The 19657-nt window shown below is 42.8% G+C and overlaps 1 protein-coding gene across 1 annotated transcript; it reads left to right on the top strand.

Moving 5' to 3' along the window:
- Positions 1–2152: 2152 nt before the first annotated feature.
- On the top strand, positions 2153–9207 carry LOC147458113 (uncharacterized). The gene is made up of 6 exons (XM_086513396.1): positions 2153–2194; positions 2237–2467; positions 2853–2965; positions 3414–4086; positions 8619–9005; positions 9118–9207. The coding sequence occupies exons 1-6, from the start codon at positions 2153–2155 to the stop codon at positions 9205–9207; spliced, it is 1536 nt and encodes a 511-aa protein (XP_086369522.1).
- Positions 9208–19657: the final 10450 nt, after the last annotated feature.

Below are 19657 nucleotides of genomic sequence, written 5' to 3'. Positions count from 1 at the left end.
TCGTTGGGAATGTGGTATGCATGGTCATCCCCCGAGCTGTCAGAGGCTACATCTTGTGGCCTCACATATGCTGCTTGACCAAAACTCCTGCGAACACGTCTATTGGGTTGCAAGATTGCTGCCTGTTGGCCAGTGTTAGAGTCCGATGAATTATAATTGGCAACAACTCGATCTATAATAGATGGATCGAACTGGCCAAATTCGCGAATGTGCTACAAAGAAACGCGTCTTGTCCGTCGCACAGCATGCTTGCATTGATTACAAGGACATAAGATCCTCGTTGAGAGATAGGTGTTTCGATTGGACGGCCCCACATCCTCATCACTAATCATAATGAGGGTAAAAACCTTATAATCTGGACATAAATTTAATCTTCTATTGATATCCTCTGTCTTTTATCTCTCTCTCTCTCTCTCTCTCTCTCTCTCTTTGTTCACACTGTAAACTACCTCACATTCTCTAGTCATGTCCAATCCATGCACACCTCGGTGTAGAGGTGCACGGAGATCAGAACCACCGGGTTATAATCTTGTCTTTATTGGTCAATGCCTATATTTGTGGGTACGAGAAATCTACACACCCACGTCTACATGATAGTGCATGTAGTGGACAAAACCTCTTTGCCTCTTCTCTAGCTGTAGCATTTCACAGCATCTTAACATCTTTTCACAGTAGATCTTTGTTCGAGGTATTACTTAGCACATTACATGTTGGCCTCCAATGTGAGTATCATGCCGTTGAAAGCTTTCCAACTTAAGGTCGCATCCGTAAAGAGGAAAAGAGAGATTACCGTTCGTCTAACTTCAATTTTTTTACCGTAATCCCATAGGTAGACTTTAATATAAAAATTCAATCCAAAATCTAATCTTAAATCTAACGTAATTGAACATATGGTGATTTGCGGCTAATTGAATATGGTTAGTGTGTGAGGTAATAGGTGTCAGATTCTAATGGGAATATACATATTGTTGTGTAACTAGTGTTTGCTCTTTGGGCAAAGCGCTTCTTCATTGACATGCACTAAAATCTAACCTAAATATATCTAAAAAAAGTTAGTCCATCGAACATAATCTAGATCTACTCTAATCTTAAATTCAAACTAAATATAAATCTAATTTAATCTTAAATCTAACCTAAACCTAAATGTAATATAACTTAAATTTAAATTTAATTTAGTTAATTTTAAATTTTGTCTTAATCTTAAATCTAAATCTAATTTAATATTAAACTCAACATAAACCTAAATCTAATCTAATTTTAAATCTTAAACCTAAATGTAATTTAACTTATGTAACATAGCTAACTAATCTTTAATACTTTCTTAATTTTAAATTTAACCTAATCTTAATCTAACGTAAATCTGAATCTAAGTTAATTTAAAACTCAACATAAACATAAATCTAAATGTAATCTAGCTTAATTTAATTTAAATCTTAACGTAATCTCTCTGTCTCTTTGTTTTCTCCCTTTACCTCTCTCTTTTGCCTTCTCCCCCTCTTCTTATTTGGTTTTTTATTCTCTCTCTCTCTCTCTCTCTCTCTCTCTCTCTCTCTCTCTCCATTTTCCTCTCTTAATGTGTGTGTGTATGCATTCTTTGTTTATGCATGTGTGTGTGTTTTGTTTATGCATGTGATCTCTCTCTCTCTCTCTCTCTCTCTCTCTCTCAAAAACACAATGTGTGTGTGTGTGTGTGTGTGTGTGTGTGAGAGAGAGAGAGAGAGAGAGAGAGGGAGGGAAAGGGAACATGAGAGAGAGGAGAGGGAAGGAGCATACCTGGCTCTCCTTCCTCTCCTCGTGTATGTGTGTGTGTGTGTGTGTGGAGAAGAAAGAGAGAGAGAGGGAGAGCGCAGGTTACCTCTTTGTTTGAGCGCTGAAAACTCAGATCTGAGATCTGAGTTTTTGAGCTCTCTCGATTTTTTTTACCCCTGTCGACGTCGCTATAAGCATCGCTATGTAACAAATAAAATAGTGACGCTCATAGCTACCTCATAGCGACGCCGTGAATTTTCACTTTTGAGCGTGATACTACGAGCCTCGCAAATGTGAAGTACCTCTGTAGTGCCCTTGTCCTAGAAACAATGGCTTTTGGGTGATAATATAGGTATTCTCTCTAAGCTTGGAACAAGGCCCATGCAAATTTTTTCTGGGCAATATGGAGGCAAAGAACCAATTCTTTTTTGAAGGAGTTCACCAGGTACCTAGCTTGAAAGTCTTGTTCTCTGATTTTTCTTTGTAGGAAAAACAAGCTAGCTATGCGAAATTTGTGGTTTGGAGGAGCAAACTCATTATCTTTGGGAGGATTTTCACAATCTTCCATGCACATAATGCTTACCTGCCTACTCTCCCTCTTACCGAAGAAGAATCCAACACTTTCTCTGGCTGGACTGAAGAGATGTTGCAGGAAGCTAGCCTCACAATCGCTAAAGTTGAAGATGCGGACAGATTCCTTGACCGACTTCATTATTTGGTTTGGGAAGTGCATGATCTCCCAGACATTCTCTCTTCTCCTACCGTCCATGTCTTCCCCAATGCTGGATGAACTTTGTATCTTTGTATCTATGATCATTAGCCCGGGATGTTTTTTGCGTAGTACGACAATAACAGTACACTACTCTTTTGATGTAATTATCCCTGTAGGCCTCCTTGCCTACCCCGCTTGTAATATCTTATTTTCTCTCTATTATAATTCACTGCGCCTTATTGTTAAAAAAAATGAAAATGATTATGAGGCCACGCTGGAGAGAGGAGGAGAAAGCACATGCAAGTGAAAACGCGGAAGGCAGTGTAAACGGGTCCTAACAGAATAGTAACGAAAAGCTTTGAGCGGTGAGTCAAAGGCGTGATGACCGCAGCTCTCAGAGAGTGAAGAGCAGCTTGCAGCAATTCAAGTCACGATCTCTTCAGGTCAGAGGCCTGGTACCTTGCGTCGTTTGGGCTCCATGCCTAATTACAGGTCTACGTCGACGTGAGTTACGGTTTATTCATATTGTAGGCATCCCGCGAAGAAGACGACGGACGGGCTAGCAAGGCTGTCGTAGGGTTGTTTTTCAATCGGAGGTGGCCGAGGTCTCTCTCTCTCTCTCTCCTGCCTCCTCCTTCTTTGAATCTTCACGTCAACACTAGCACAGCTTCCATACTATTCATTTTGCTTCCGCAGAGCTGCTTCTCCGCAGCTTTCGAAGTCGCTTCCAATATCGACGCCCACGTCCGTCTGCTTCCTGCACACACAAAAATAGAGAGAGAGAGAGAGAGAGAGAGAGAGAGAGAGAGAGAGAGAGAGAAAGAGAATAACATAAAGCATTCAGGTGCAACAGAAGCTGCTGTTGGCTGCCCTTCACAGCAAATTTCATTTCTTGTTATTTTATCACATTCTGCTTTTCACTGTAGTCATAGGCCGCTTGTTCTCATTTCAGCTTTAGCAGGAAGGAGCCCCGGCGGCCTGTGCAGCGCCTTTCGAATATGGAGAATACTAATAATATACCAACAGCAACTGCAGCTGCGGCGACAAATAGAAAAAGAGCCGCCGAGTCGACGGGGCTGCTACAGGACATGCTGCCATTTGTAGACGAGCTGGAGAGCGCCCCTTCTCTTCCCCCTTTTCATCTCTCTCCATTCGAGCACAACGTCATTACTCATCAGCTGGTGTCCACCCACCAAGGTTCAAACCCTCCCCTGCTGCCCTCTCTCTTTCAAGAAACCCCACAATTGAGCTATGATCCTATTCCCTTTGTAAAGCCCATTCAGAATCAATTAGTATCGACTAAGCAGAATCTTTATCCTACTTTCGGTTCTGATTCAACAAATATTGAGGACCTTAGCATTCTAGAGCTTAATCCCACACTAATTAATCCTACTTATAGTAACCAGGCTGTTGATTCCCCCCTAGTACCTCTCAACATTAATGATCAAAGCAATGCTACAATATTAAGGCCTCTGCATCACGGCCGACCACCTCGGCGTAAGGGCACGCCGTCTTACCGAGAAGCTCACATCCATTCTGAGAGGCAGCGGCGCCAAGACATGAGTAGCTTGTTCAACACGCTTCGATTGCTTCTTCCCAACATTAAGGATGATGATAAATTCAAGGTAAGAAAGGTTTCTTCCTGGCTTTTCAATTTGCTTTTGCAAGCATCAATGGTATCATATCACAAGAAGATTTAGAAATTTTCTCATGTAGGAAAACGGAGTCTTTCTCAGTGTTTTTCATACAGTGCATAACATCATGAGCTTCTGCTCGAGAGGCACCCCATACCTAGCTAGGTATGCGGCAACTCCCTCACAAAAGCCATGATGTTGAGGTAAGTCACAATGTGGGATCAAATATTATGAGAGTATATTATGCTTTGATTAGTTGAAACTTTAAAGATTTTCTAGATTGATAATGTGCTTCCTTGAAGTTTTGCCCCTAAGCTTTCTAGCTTGATAAGCACAGTGGTAACTTTCTTCTTTCTTTCTTCATGTGTGAGGACTTTCAACCACTAGCATGCTTTGTATGAGCACAATGGTGAGTCAATATGCAACAAATCCTCATTCGACTCTCATTTGAGTAGCTTGTTTTGTAGAAGGCACCTAAGAAATATCCATCTTTACCACATGAGTTAATGAGGAGGAGTAAAAGTATTCAGAAATGTTACACTTGCAATACATATATTATAGAGAGGGGATATTTTAATCAAATATGAAGGAAACTCATAAAATTATGAAGAAAAAGAGATCATTGTATTCAAAATGGCAGGTAAATGGGAAGGTTTAATTAAATATCTCTTAAACACATGTGATACCAAATATTTTCAATGGTACTGAAGCATTGAAGCCCCGAGGACATGTTGACCTTCTTCAATCTATGGTGGTGCACTATCATGTGAGTCCAACATGAGAGGGTGTTTAATGCAAAAAATTTAGTCAGATTAACAGAGATACATCTACAAAAGGGGTTTATATATTTTATTTTTGATTTGTTTTGAAAATAAAGGATAAATTTTTTCACTTATTTGTTAAAAAAAGAGTTTTCAAAATACCCCCGAATGCACGTCATAGTAGGGGGCCTCTCAATAGTGCAAACCTCAAGCTCTCAATATCATAAAAAATTCTAGAGAGAGAGAGAGAGATGCTTTCTATTCATTTTCAAGTCGAATGATTGCTCATTTGTGCATCCACTCCTACACCTTTTATTACCTACAAGAGTTGTGGATGTTCTAGCCCTATTGTGTTTTCCAAGCATGGTTGATTTTTAGTGGCTTTTTCCTATTGTAAAAACTTGTCTTTCCATCTAAAGACTCACGATTCCCTACCATACAAACATACCTCCATGGTATAAACCATTGCCTACATAAAGCTATACTCCGTCCTAAATCTAATTTAATGCCAAGAGCCTTGGTACAAAGAAGCCATCTCTTTCCCCTTGTTGGTGGACAATGATAGCTATCCCCTCTCATTATCTTCAAGCCTAGAGGGTTTCAATACTCAAAAGTATGTAGAATAGCACGAAGTCCAATAGAAGGGGTTAATTTCTATTATGAACTTATAGAAAATAAACGTACTTAATGGCGTTTTAAATTGACAAAGTAAACATTTTGGTACATAAGGGTTTTTTTTTGAGAAAAGTGGTACATAAGGGGTCTCTATATACGCCAAAAAAATGTAGAGTAAAGAATTTTTAAAATACTTCTTTAAACTCACGTGCTATACGTCAAGATTTCTATATAGTGAACACTAGAGCTTCAAGCTTATGGATACACCTATAGATTCTTACATGAGAAAGGGAGAAGTTCTAGCTTTGGTTGCATCTTGCCATAGAGGGAAATGGGTTTGGATTTCCTCTTTCACTACCTATAGCTAGAGCGTATACCCCCACACCCCACCCCATCCCCCGCGGCCGCCCTCACACACACACAACAATCTAAGAGTTTTTTAAGAGGACAAATTGATGTTTGGTATTCTTACTTAGTACAGTAACAACACACCATATGAGTTTATTCCTCTATGTTCCTACAAGGCTCTTTTGTCTAACTCCCCTTAATTAGCATGTATACATATGCAAGTCAGAACACCTTAAAATACCTTGCATATTACCTGATCACGTGATAAAATACATGAATGAAGGGCTATTGCCTCAGGGCCTTACATAGCACTATCAGCTACGTAAAACCTTTTTGCATATGTGCATGCATGTGTGCACACACAGATAGGCCAAAACTAGCCGTCATCCTCGTCCTTTGAGACAAGACTTGTCCTTCTTCCACCTTCAACCTCTTTGTTCCTTTGCCTATTTTGCATGTCCACAAAATAAGCCTTGGCCAACACTTATCTAGTTTTCATGTGTAGGGAAAAATGTAGTACTAGAAATAACACCACTTGCCATAGAGGGTATAATTTTACTTGCATCGAACTAGTAGACACATTTGGTGCCCTCTTAGTGCAATGAGAAGCATATTCAGGCATGCTTCAAGCATGTTCAAGCATGCTATTAATGGACGAATAAATCGATAAACGAAAGAATACTGGTAATGACCTTAGGAACTGTAATGACACCTTAAAGAATTTCGAGTTTTGGTACTAATGATCACCCTAAATAAGTAGTGCAAACTTTCGAATTAAGCCGAATCATCGAAGATACTTTGCAAATTAATCAAGAAAAAGGGGGGCCGAATAGGGAAAGGGAAGACCAAAACAAAACAAAGTTCTTGCTTTCCACGTGTAGTAATTGGGATAGATATTTAAGGTCTCTTGAAATAGTTTCTTGGAACGTTAAAGTTCTCTTGTTCTTCTTCTTCTCTCTCTCTCTCTCTCTCTCTCTCTCTCTCTCTCTCTCTGCCAATGCAGGCACACTGTGAGGGTTATGGCAGGAAACAAAAACGAGCATAGGAGATTGCATGAGGGTGTGTCTCTCTCTTTTGCAAGTGCAGGGAAACAAGAGATTGAAGGAAGGGAGGAGCCAAACCATATTCATCTGCTCTCTGTGTGTCGCAATCAGATAAGGGGTCCCGTTCCTCGTTGTGCAGTGAAACGAGCTAGTCGGAGTGTGCTTTGCTTACGAAGATGAAGGTGATGTGCAGGAGGGGGTTCTATATATACACTATGACGTAGAGCAGGGCGTTCTGTGCTTGTTGATGCAAACCAGATCGAGAATGGTGGCGGGGGGAGACCCATTTTCGTATCAATTCCCAGATTCGCTTCCCATTTTGCAAATGAAGCATCTGTGGGGGAAATTAATTCAGTTTAGGCAGGCAACATCGTGAGAGTCCTTTGGGGGGGGGGGGGGGGTGTTAGCTCGCGGGCGAGGATGACAAGCTAGCAAAGCAGTAGATGGTATGGTAGATAGATGACGCAAGGCACTAACGCAATGGACACTGCAGCTCAGAGCGGCATGTGGACAGAGCGAGCCGCCGAGTGAGTTTGATGCCAGTCCTTGATGGCAATTTTGAGACGTTTTCCTTGAAGTGAGCTAAGGCATCTTCTTTACTTATGCACTACTCGGTCTATGCTCTCATTAACCAGAATCTCGCTAGATCCCCCACCCCCCACCCCCAAAAAAAAAAGGTGCAAAATCGCCGCTCTCTCTCCTCTCTCTTCCCCGCTTGGCTCGCCATCGCTCTGCATCTAAGGACCCTCCTGCATGGCAACCTCTGCCCTGCAGCTCCGATGGAAACCCCCCTCCGCGATGCGCCCAGCTGTGCGAGAAACCAGACAGCTACTCGCACGGATTTGCAGCTGTAAGGACAGGCCAACGGAGCGCACACCATTCCTTGCATAATGCCTTGCGCATGAGACAGAGAGACAGTACACCCGTTAGGCTCAGCGCGCGCACACACACAGACAGACCCCAATATTGTCTAGATTTCGCAAGGAGAGACACGGCTGAATCTCATGCACAAGCAAATCTCCCATTCTCTCTCTTTGTGCGCTGCTCTCAACATTTGCCACCTCGATGCTCGACTCGTGCCACCTGGCCACTGTCACATTACCTTTTCCTTGCCCTTTCTCTCCTCTCACTCGAGAGTCGAGGAATCTTTCTTGATTCCTTTTAATGAGACGTGCTTGCAAAATTGGGGACGCCTACTGGTACTAATGATCACCCTAGTAGAATTGTATTTTTAACAAAATGGCATGATTATTGAAGGTGGAATCACTTGCCTGATCACATACCAAATAATAGAAAGGGGAAGCGATGTGTGCTTGGATCCACATCGTTTCTCTAGTAGGATGATACACGAAAAATATCTAGCTACTTCACCTCAAAGGAAGCAATGATTGAATTAAGTTGAAAAATGTATTTAGTATGGGAGTGCTTTTGTCTCTGCCTAGGCCATGATTGCACTCCACAGGATCATGTTGTCTACATTTGGAAGAAAATAGATCCTAGAGAAGAATATATGATAACAAACCACTTCTGGCATTACAAAGGAAGGAAGTAAATTAAGTCCAAAACGATGATGAACATTTGACGTAGGTGAGAAAAGAATGATTAAGTTTGATCTTAGCTAAATGATCTTTACGGTTTTCCTTAAAAAATCCATTCCTCTTGAGATTCTTTTAATTAGCTTAAGGAAGGTGCACCTTCTTACTTTGAGATAACGTATTGCTTATGGTTAACGGTTAATTGTAATAATTGAAAGCAGAGTGACAGATGCACGGTGCTAGGGTGCGTGATCGAGTACGTGCAACAGCTGCACAAGAAGGTGCAAGAGCTGAGCAGATCGCGGGAGGACCTCTTGAAAGTGGCCGACTTGCAGCACAAGAGGAAACTGGTGATGAAGCAAGAGCGGGAATGCCACCGTAGCGACGACGTCCAGACCTCCAACGTGTCAGTGCGCTTCTGGGGCCATGTGGACTTATTTATCACATTAAACTGCCCAAAGGAGCGTGGCATCTGGCCCCATCTCATGGCGCTCCTGCAGGACACTCTGCAGTTGGACGTCCAAAACGTCACACTTTCCGCCACCCCGTTCTTCTTCGTGCACACCATTTACGCCAAGGCAAGCGCTCCTCTCTCTCTTTCTCGAAAACACACACACACACACACACACACACACACACACACACACACACGAGCTCTCTCTCTCTCTCTCTCTCTCTCACTCTCTCTCACGTCATATCTATCATGTTTGATTGACGCAGGTTGCTGACGAAGAGGACCAAGAGATTTCCTGCGAGAGGCTACGAGAAGTCCTTTGCCAGTTTGTAGCAGCGCATAGCCAGCAGACGTAGTCACGTAGCAGAGGAACATGTTTTGGAGGAAAGCCTAAATTTTTGAAAGATGAAATTGAAAGTAAGTGGCGAAGAGACAACACATTGTGAACGTCGAGGAGGCTTCCGCAGAGGAGTACTTCTGAAGCTCTGATTTTGCTCGCTCTCTCTCTCTCTCTCTCTCTCTCTCTCTCATGTCAGCGTTTCCCCCGGTTGCAACTTGCAAGAGTGGAGTACAGGTATGATGACTGGTCCAGTAATGGTCGACGTGCACGGTGGTGATTGGAAATTAATTGCACAGGCTAAGTCTGAATTTTCAGAAACAAGAGGAAAAGTGGGCAGCAGCAGCAGCCTGCCACGTAGAAGTAGGCAGCGATAAACGCAAACTACAGGCAGCTGCTTTGATCATAAAATTTATGGTATGTGTCAGTCGATGGTACTGTCTACTGTACTACGCCTTATTTGCAAGTGGCAACCATTGGGAGTCGGGAAAGTAACTGTACAGCTGATCAGCTCAGGCAGCTGGATCGATCTGATTGGTTGTATTCAGTTTTGCCTTGATTTTTACATAATTATTCTCAACTTCTAAGCTCCTCGTGCGTCCACGTGATTCCTCTCTGTTTTTGGTCCGGCCGGCCCTCAGCCCCAGGCAATACAGGCAGGCAGGCAGGCATTAATGTGTTAATTGATGATTGATCTCGTTCCCGGATCCCAATTTGTAAAATATAGGCATTAATGTGTTAATTGATGATTGATCTCGTTCCCGGAACTCGTTCCCGGATCCCAAGTTGCACTGTCACTGAGGTATGCAGATACCAGAAACTGTTCTTTAACACTGTTCTAACTTCTAGCCTAGGTCCACTTCTAATAAGAATGTACTGTAGGACGGCACCTTATCCCATTTTCCTACCGCCGTCCATACGAGCTTAAGGGCTCCAATCAGTGTTCGGGAAAAATCATTTTCACAAACATACAAAAATCCCTCCGAGACAAATTTGAACCGGAAATTTTACAGTATTTTTGCAAAATTACACTATTTTCCATGTATTTTAGTCGGAATTTTCTCCTTCTTGCTCTCCCCTCAACCGCCTACTTTGATTTTGCAACCGGCTCAAGAGTCAAGGCTAAGCTGAGGCACACTTTTCCCGAACACTGGCTCCAATAAAAAGATCAATGAGACGGGCTGACTCGGCCCCGGGGGTTTGGGGGGGGGGGGGCGGGGGCTCGAAAATAATTTTTTTCCAACAACTTGACAAAGTTCAAACCTACATACACGAGAGATTTTAGAGGTAATTTGACTAGTTTTGAAGGTTTTTATACAAAATTACACAAAATTTAGCACAAACAATTTTGTAACAATAATTTATATAGGTGAATCTTAAAAGTTGCCGGTGGGATTGGATTCGATGTTCGGAAACATTCTCTTAAACATACAAAATTGGAGATATCAAAAAATTGGGTTATTTTTTTGATTTTTTACACTATTTTTTCTCTATTTTGTTTTCCCTCTTGCCCTCAATATTCGGCATTTTTGAAATTGAAAACAACATGATATTAAGCTGAGACACATTTTTCCCACACACTGGTGGGATTACAATGAACCTAGGTTTCTTTGTGCACTCACTGGGCTCGGGGTCGAGCCGTCCACTCTTAGGATTTGAAGGGCTCCCTATTCTTTCAAAAGACGAGCACTGGGCCAGATTGTCGTACTACCCTTTTAATACTAAAATAACACAAAAGTTATACCAACTTAGAGCATGGTCACGCGAGGCTTAGTTTGCCGTAAGTCTGACAGCCGTACGTCTGACATTGATACCTTTCCACCGGCATAGTTTTGTAACTATGCCTTTTTAGGCACAATTACAAAACTATGCCGGTATGCTCTTGGTCAGTTCCCTCTCTCTCTCTCTCTCTCTCTCTCTCTCTCTCTCCTGTCGGCACCTTCTGCTTCTCTCTCTACTTGCTATTGCCGGTCACGTCCCTTTGCGACCTGTCAGATTCTGCCCAGGCTTAGTTCTCACTAAGCCTCGCGTGACCATGGCCTTAGCGACATGTTTGTGCACAAACATTATATGTTGATTTCATAGCTAAGCGACATGTTAGGTGAAGAATCTAAGTAGGCAATGTGTTTGGCCAACAATATAAGTAGAATTTATCAAAACATCAAGAGTAGAAGGGCCACCAATCTTACATTCTTTTTTCTTATTTTCGATAGGCATTGGTTATATCTCGGGGTGCTTGCCATCTTGGAGGCCCCCCACACGGGAGGGGGTAATTTGTAAGACAAGACACTTACTTTTTTGATTTGACATGCGTACAAGCACACACGAAAAGGGAAGAGGGGGTAACCTTTGCAAAATCCAACTGCACCTCAAAGAGGTGTAGTTATGCGAGGGAGGAGGGGTAATCCAATAACAATTACCCCCTCTCGTGTGGGGGTACCCTTGGCAAGCACGTCCCAACGAGTATCCAATCAAGTTCCACGGGCAACAATTGATTGACTAAAATAATGGTCAATGCGGAGTTGACAGAACTCAACACCTTCACACTCATAACCCGCAACTCTATTGCTATGCCTGCATGTAAGCAGTTGAGAGCACTGCATGCACACCTCTGGCTGTATACAATGCTTGAAGCGGTGCGCTTGAAGCGGTGCTAGCCTTCCAAAAAGGTGCGTGATTGGCATAGCCAATCACCTGCACCTACACGGGGGCAAGCACCTCGATGTTTAACCATTGCCTTTTCAATCCTATATGCTACAAAAGCAAGACACTAGAGAAGGACTCCGAGAAAGGTGAAAATTGCAACCCTCCCTTTGAGTTTTACCCCCCACACACACATGACATTTTTGTAGCTCTTTCCAATGAAGGCGATTCACACAAAAAGCCTATCTTCAAGGAAGGGTGTTCAAAACACAAGCAGGTGCATTAGTAACGTTTTGTTCTGTTGTGGATACCTATCATTGCACCTTTACAAAGATTTTGCCAAAGTTAATGTCTTCTAGCTAGTGGGAAAAGAGACACTATTACATATCTTTGTTCTTAAACTCAAAATTGAAATGTACCCAAATTTTGTATTTTTACGTGGCATGTTTAGTCCTAATATTTGTCATTATATATGTTTTTCCACAGCCTTAGCATTTTATATCACATGGACACACATAGTGCTTTGATTTCCTATCTTGTCTTACAACGATACAACGATGATGTAATTGGGGTTCCTACGGCTGTGACTATGGAGTTAATTCTTCCTTTCACTAGCGTCTAGGTGGCAAACTAGACAATCTACATAAATAACTGTAATACTCGGTCTATGTTAACTTTCATTAATTAATTATCCCGGAAGATTCCTACCCGAGCCTTTCCCAAAGCAAAACCAGTCCTCTCCAATTGTTCCCACGCAGTCCGCTACCAGACCTCTCTCTCGCAAGCCCTGATTCATGTTCACTCTCCATGCTGCCCTCAACATACGCTCCAGACCTATCCACGTCTCTCTCTCTCAGGTCTGATTCGTGTTCACTCTCCATGGTGCCCTGAACATAGGCTGCAGACCTCTCCGCGTCTCTGTCTTGCAGGTCTGCCTTTTCCACAAGAGCAAGATCGCGCTGTTCCAACTGCTCCAACCCAGGCTTGCATATGAGAGAGAGAGAGAGAGAGAGAGAGAGAGAGAGAGAGAGGAGCTCGTTGAGCCATTTCCGCTCCTCCTGTGCCTGTGCTCGTGTAAGGCGTCTGCGCACCTCCGCCCGTGCCAACCTCGTCTTGGAGCCATTTGCACTCTTGCTATGTCTGCGCTCGTGTAAGGCGTCTGCGCACCTCCTTGGACGACACTTGCCCTCGGTCCTGGCAACTACCCCAACTACATGTTCACCATATAAGGTAGCATTTCCTTTGACTCCCAAAGCACCCCCAATATTTTGTCATAAATTCCCAGAATGCCCTCCGAATTTTCCAAAATTCCCAAGGTTGTCAAATCATATTTCTTGAAGGATAAAAAAAAATTGTCTATCAATACAAGATGAAAAAACTAGAACTTGCTTCACTAATTTTAGACATAATTGGCTTTTCTTAAAGGCAATTTGTAAAAAATTACATGGGAATAAGATTAGAAAATCTAGAACAATCCAACCAAAATAGATACAAAGGTATTTTGCAAATTTTTGAAATTTGATGGGTAATATGATAATTTTTGCAAATCAGAGGGGTATTTTGGTAATTTTCTTTTTCATTTATTTCTATTGCACCTTAAGTCTAGGGGACGAAGGTAAGACCATTGTCTCTCTCTCACAACGGAGCACTCACAACACCAATAAGGAGATGCTTCTGCCTTGGAATCGGTAGCACAAGTAGCCCGAGAGTCGTAAGGTAAAGCTTCTTTGCTTGCTCACTACGCTCGTCCACATTTTGGTCTCTAGCAACTACAAGCAATGCGAAGACCCACTCAATACGCGATGCAAAAAAACCTCTTTGCAAATTCGTCTACCTTGTCCATACATCATCCCTCTTTTATTTTCTTGAACGTTTCTCGTCCGATTCAATGCTAGAAAAATACATTTCCCTTAACCAAAGAAAATAAGGACAAACTTGAAATTCTCCCGGTTTCCTTTTGCATTTCAACTCTCAAGGGATCACCCGAGATACCTCTTAAAACAAATGACAAAAAGATTGTATACCTATTCTTTCTACATATTTGGGTCTATTGTACCATTGATTAATTAATTACCTATGAAGATTTTCCAACCGCTTAATTTTTAAAACAGGCAAATGAGTATGAGGCGATGCACACGACGCTCTCCTCCATCCCACCTTCTTGTGCTCTCCTTTGTTGCTCGTCCTCACCCCGGTGCTCACCCTTCGGACTACCCTTGCCCGCCACTGACCTCACTGATCTCCGGACTGCGCCTGCCCGCCACTGATCTCACTGTTGCTCCTCCTCAACCCGGTGCTCATGCTGCACACTCTCGCTGCCCGCCTCAGTCCCACTCTCCAGCTGCTGTTCGTGTCCAGCTGCTGTTCCACCAACCTCTCTCTCTGCCCTGGACAACACTACTCGCACAATCACCCCCTGCATCGCCATGCCAGACTGTCCAGACTGTGTGTCTCTGTGCGCGTCTGTGGGTGAGAGAGAGAGAGAGAGAGAGAGAGAGAGAGAGAGAGAGAGAGAGAGAGCCCTTCACTCCACGGGATCAACTACTGGTACAGGCAACAAAAAAAAATCATGCTCCGCCGCTCTCGCTCCAATCGCCACTTCTTGCTCCTCACGTGCGCCATACGAAGGTGACTGCACTCGTCTCTTATCCTCTCTCCTCCACGTGACAAATTGCCCTTTTTTTCCCTTCTAAACATGAGAGCATCCCCTCAGATTCCTCTCAATTCAGCTGCTTAGCAAAATTGAGCACAAATACTACTGGCGTTATCTTCTTTCAATGTTTATCAAAACATGAGATGGGTACTTTTAAAGACGTGTGCATAGATTGTTTATTCAATTTCACTTAATGGTTTCTCCTCCCCCTTAAAAGTAAATTACTCATTGTAACCCTCTTCCTTTGACTCACTTGCCACGACACTAAGTGACATAGGGGGACACTTAGTCGTGAGGACTCACTTGAGACTACCTCATTCCCTTTCTTTGAGGCCTATCTTGTACTTTTCTCATTCAAATTATTTTCTCTAAAAAGAAATTAAATTGCACATTAAGGGTGAGTGAAGGGTCAACAAAAATTTGCCTTGCACGTTGACCCTTCAAGTTAGCAAAGTGCAATTTAGAAGTCTTCCCTTCCTTAGGAAAGAGAGAGCTACAATGCAATTTTCAAATGTGAGGAGGAGAAAAGAGGCACTTCCATATCAATCGTACACGTGGGCGGCTAGTAGCAATTTGAGGCCCATGGAGTACTAAGTATGGCTAAAAGTTGTTGGTAGCATTCAGGTGTGTGTGTGTGTCTGTGTAAGAGAGAGAGAGAGAGAGAGAGAGAGAGAGAGAGAGAGAGAGAGAGAGAGGTGTGAACATTGTAAATTTTAGTATGTTTCCCATCACATCAATAGTTGTGCTAGCCATGACATTGTGCTAACCGAGGTAAACTTTGGCCAAGAGAGGAATTGAAAGATTAAATTGGCAGAGGTGCCATGGAGAACTTTATCATGCTGTTCGATGAGATGGAGAAGGGGGTCATGGTGGATCACAAACTTGAGGCCTTTGCGAGTTGCGGGGTTCTACCCTTATGCTGACCTATTCATGAATTTCTTGAGGGTGATTATCCAAGTAGATTCAAGGTTCCTCAACGAGTATTCGTGGTCTAGCTCCACCCCTTTTTAACAAGGATGTTAGATATAGGAGGTTTGCTATGACAAAAATGTCCTCCCAATGCATTGAGTGAAGCTTTCCATGGATTCCAATCATATTTTAAGGAACTAAAAAAGTTTCCCTAAAAGCAATATCCATGTGAGACTCTGGCTTGGGTGTTTTCATAAACACATTTGCCTATCTCTATAGTGCACTATGGTTTCTCCTTCTCCTCCTCCTCCTCCTCATGGAAAACATAAGGTGCCTAAATGTTCCACCTCAAAGAGATGTCAAAATCCTCCTCTCAAGTACTTCCTTTTTCTCCTATTACACTTCAATAGTAGCTTTGCTTCAGAAGGAAATTTTGAAAGATTTGGTCTCTTTGAGAAACCCTCGCTCACAAAGTGGAACATTTGGACGATATGTTCTGAGCCTAAGTACCGATAGGCAAGGATGGTTTGTCACTCATGTCATTATGAGAAATATGGTGGGCCTTGTAAGGAATCCTAATTTTTAGGAATTAAGGTTAATGCTATGTAGGGTTAAGGGGAAAAGGGCATTTAAGAAGTTAGTTTTGAGTAGGTCTTTTTAGCCTTTTTTTTAAGACATATGTAAGATGTGGACCTAAGAGGCTACTTTCTCTCTCTAGCTTTTTGAAAGTGAAGGGAGTAAAGGGGTGTGGCCACATCAACAAAAATGTGGGTCACTAAGAGCCAAAATTCGACTTTTTTTTTCTTTCAAAAAACTCATTTTTACTTATTTTTTGACTTAAAACACACCCCCAACATATATACATATCCAAAAATCATTTTTTGACCTTTTTTTAAACTTACAGTCCATTTTTTCAAAAAAAAAACTTTGTTCTCTTCTCCTTCTCCCTCCCCCCTCCCCTCTCCCTCTTCTCTCCCTCTCTACCGCTACCCTCCTCCTCCTTCCCTCGCCCCCCTGCCCCCTTCTCTCCTCCCATCTTCGTCATTCTTCCTCCCCCTCTCTCTTTTCATCCTTTGCTTCGTCACACAACAACTACCAACAACAACTACCATGGTGCTTACGAACATCACAAATTGTTTGCTTCCACCACCATGTACTCTGCACACAAAAAGCGTACATACCGATTGCCCACAATATTTGCACCGAAGGCTGCATGTGAGGGTGATCAAAGGTCATCACAAGAACGCCGTGCTGCCGGTGAGGCGAATGTTGACATCTAGGTGGATGACCATTTGTACCCTTACGATACTATAATCTACACTACAAGAGGTTGTGTGCGCTTGTGACGCTGTTAGCGACGGAAATACACTGGGTTTTTATAACCCCTGGCGTCGCTAAAACCGTCGCTACAAGAGCGTCGCTATATGCGTCGCTATGAGCGTCTCTATATAGCGACGTTTACACAGAAGTCTATAGCGACCCTCATAGCGACGCTACAGAGCCATAAATAGCGACGGTTATAGCGACGCCCGAGAGAATTTTTTTTGGTGACAGGGCATTGAATGCCGTGCCACCCATCAACCATATTGTACTTGATTCACTTTTCAAAAAAAGTGCAAGGGTAGATACTAGACCCAAAATAGTCACCCACAAGACGCATTGTTTGCAAAATTGACAAGCGTAAAATTGACAATTGTACACATCATAGGCAAAATGAATTGATTGGCAAATGTAATAATGACAATTGTACAACATCATAGGCATAAAGAATTGATTGGCAAAATGAACTGCGGTGACAAATGTAATAATATACATGGTTCAAAAAGACGTATAAAATCCGTCTCATGATAGATAAGCTATGAGAAACCCTAAACTAATGCTATCTAGCTACGGCTAAACTGACGTCGTCTAGTCAGACGTCTCATCGCGTCCAAGCGGCGTATTTGTCGGATTCTGCAAAAAAAGACAATAAGACAGCTTTCAGTAAGTATAAACATATAACGACATTTATAAAACAATACAAAAAATAGAAAAGAGTAAACCCTAATACTAACCATGCCGCCGTGAGAACTGAGAATGTCCATCAGGGCGTTTAAGCCCTTCCTGCCTGCGTACTCGCGCTCGTACGGTGTGGGATCACGTCTTGTCATCGACCACTGTCAAAACATACAAAGAATTCATTATGTTAGAATTAAAAAACTCATAAACCCTAAACTATCGAACATAAAGAGCAATGCGAAAACACTTACAAAATGGGCCTCAAATGATGCCCATCCACCTCTCCCCAAGTGCTGCGAGCTCCCTGCCTCTACTCGCGCTCTGGCTGCATCCTTTTGTTGCTTCCACTTGTCGGGATTCTCCGCGCTGCTTTCTTCGCATTCTTCCAATCTTCTTTGGCCAGCCAATCTGGCCTGTTCCACCCATGCTTGATTGCTTTTTGCACTTCAGAACGCTTGTGTTTGCAGTATTCGCGCATTCGAATCTTCATCAGGTCTTCATTGAAGCGCTGATCCCGTGTTGGAACGGGAAACACATCATGAAGTATGCTGATGACTCTGTTTTTTAAATCACTTGGTACTTCACTCCATTTGTTTAGTATGTAGTGTCTAAACAACATGGAAGGTACTTAGAGAGCCAGAGCTTTTACAACACGGAGAAAAATTATTCAAATACAATATTTGTGGCTTTAAGAGATCTCTCTCTCATCCTCGCATAACTCAACATAACTTCCTATATCTATATAGAGCTCTCCGTTTAAACACATATCCTGTGTTTCATTTTGTAGCTCCTCTGCATGCACCCCATATAGATTAGTAGCATCTTGATGCTCGTCTGGCACCACCGCAGCGGCTTCTGATTGAGCATCTTCTCTGATCTCCTCCATTGATGCCGTTGTGATTGGCACATGGTAGCCTTCATACGTCCTTGCACTACGAGGGGCTACCTCTATGACGTACCACCAGTTTGATGTAGACTTTGTAGGATGAAATATTACCTGCCAGAGCCACATAACTTACATGAGAGCTTTCAAGCACATAACTTGTAAAAGGGGGATGTTAACTATTTACATACTTACTTGTTCACAATGCTCGGGTAGTACGAAAGTGTCTCTTAGGTCAGTCCATTTCTTAGTAGAATCCACTTCAAGAAAACCAGACTCTCCTCTACGCACAGTAGCGTTGCGACCCTCCATGATTATCTTGAACCATTGCACGTCGAACAAGTCGACAAAAAATCCTCTGTAATCGATCCTCAAAATCTCTTGCAGCGTGCCGAAGTAAGTGAGTTCCGCCACCACAGGATCTGCATCAGAGGAACGTCGTCGACTAGACTGTTCAAATTTTGCCATGATTCCACAATTTTGAGTAAAACGCTTTTTGTCGATTCGTTCCACCCTAAAATGTCGACCTTTACACCATGCTGCTGTGTATGACTTATACTACAACGAACAAAGATTATGAGTGGCCGTTCAAACGTTTAGAAATAAAGTCACTAGCTAGTCGTACATTGCAAACTTACCTTGGTCGCGCAACCCTGAGAGTACTCCCACTCTTCCTCAGTCACTTCGTCACCGCATTGTTGTGCGCTTTTCAATTGGTTGTGCAACCATCTTAAGCTCATGAAGGTTAGTAGGCTCTCCAGAACCGTCGGATAGTGCATCGGTGGTCGTCTTCCCCGTCTCCACTCGATTCGTGCCCTTTCTCGCTCTTGCTTTGCATCCTCATATTGTGAAATCCACTTTTGCATCACTGGATTGTGAAGCATGCAAAATCGGTTGATTTGAGCCTCTAGATCTTCCGTCATCTTCTTCTCAACACCGAGATTGCACATGACAATCCCAGATATGCGCTCATCATCTATGGTTCGCCATAGCGTGTCCCGGGCTTTATCAAATCTGTCTAGCCACTCTCCAATGTACACTAGGGACTCTGATACCAACCAACCTTCTGCCATGCTACCCTCCGGACGTGCCTTTTGACGCACATATCCCTTAAGCGTTTTCATGAAACGCTCTAAGAAGAACATCCATCTGGAATGAACTGTGCCAGCTATTTCCACCTCATCAACTATGTGAACAAGAAGATGCACCTGAATGGTTAGCATGGTAGTAGGAAAATGTTTCTCAAACATGCACACAAGCTCCGCAGCATTTAGTTTGGCAAATGGTATGGAGTCTACGGTGATCTCCTTTTGTGAGATCCATTGCACCAGCTTTGCAAGTTTGTAGATTGTGTTACGGATGTCGAGAGACAAACATCCCTCA

Source organism: Adiantum capillus-veneris, chromosome 5, assembly GCF_014529385.1.
Source record: "Adiantum capillus-veneris isolate H3 chromosome 5, ASM1452938v2, whole genome shotgun sequence".
NCBI classification, from domain to species: Eukaryota; Viridiplantae; Streptophyta; class Polypodiopsida; order Polypodiales; family Pteridaceae; genus Adiantum; species Adiantum capillus-veneris.
Note: the sequence above shows the minus strand (reverse complement) of the source record. Positions and strands in the feature narration are given on the sequence as shown.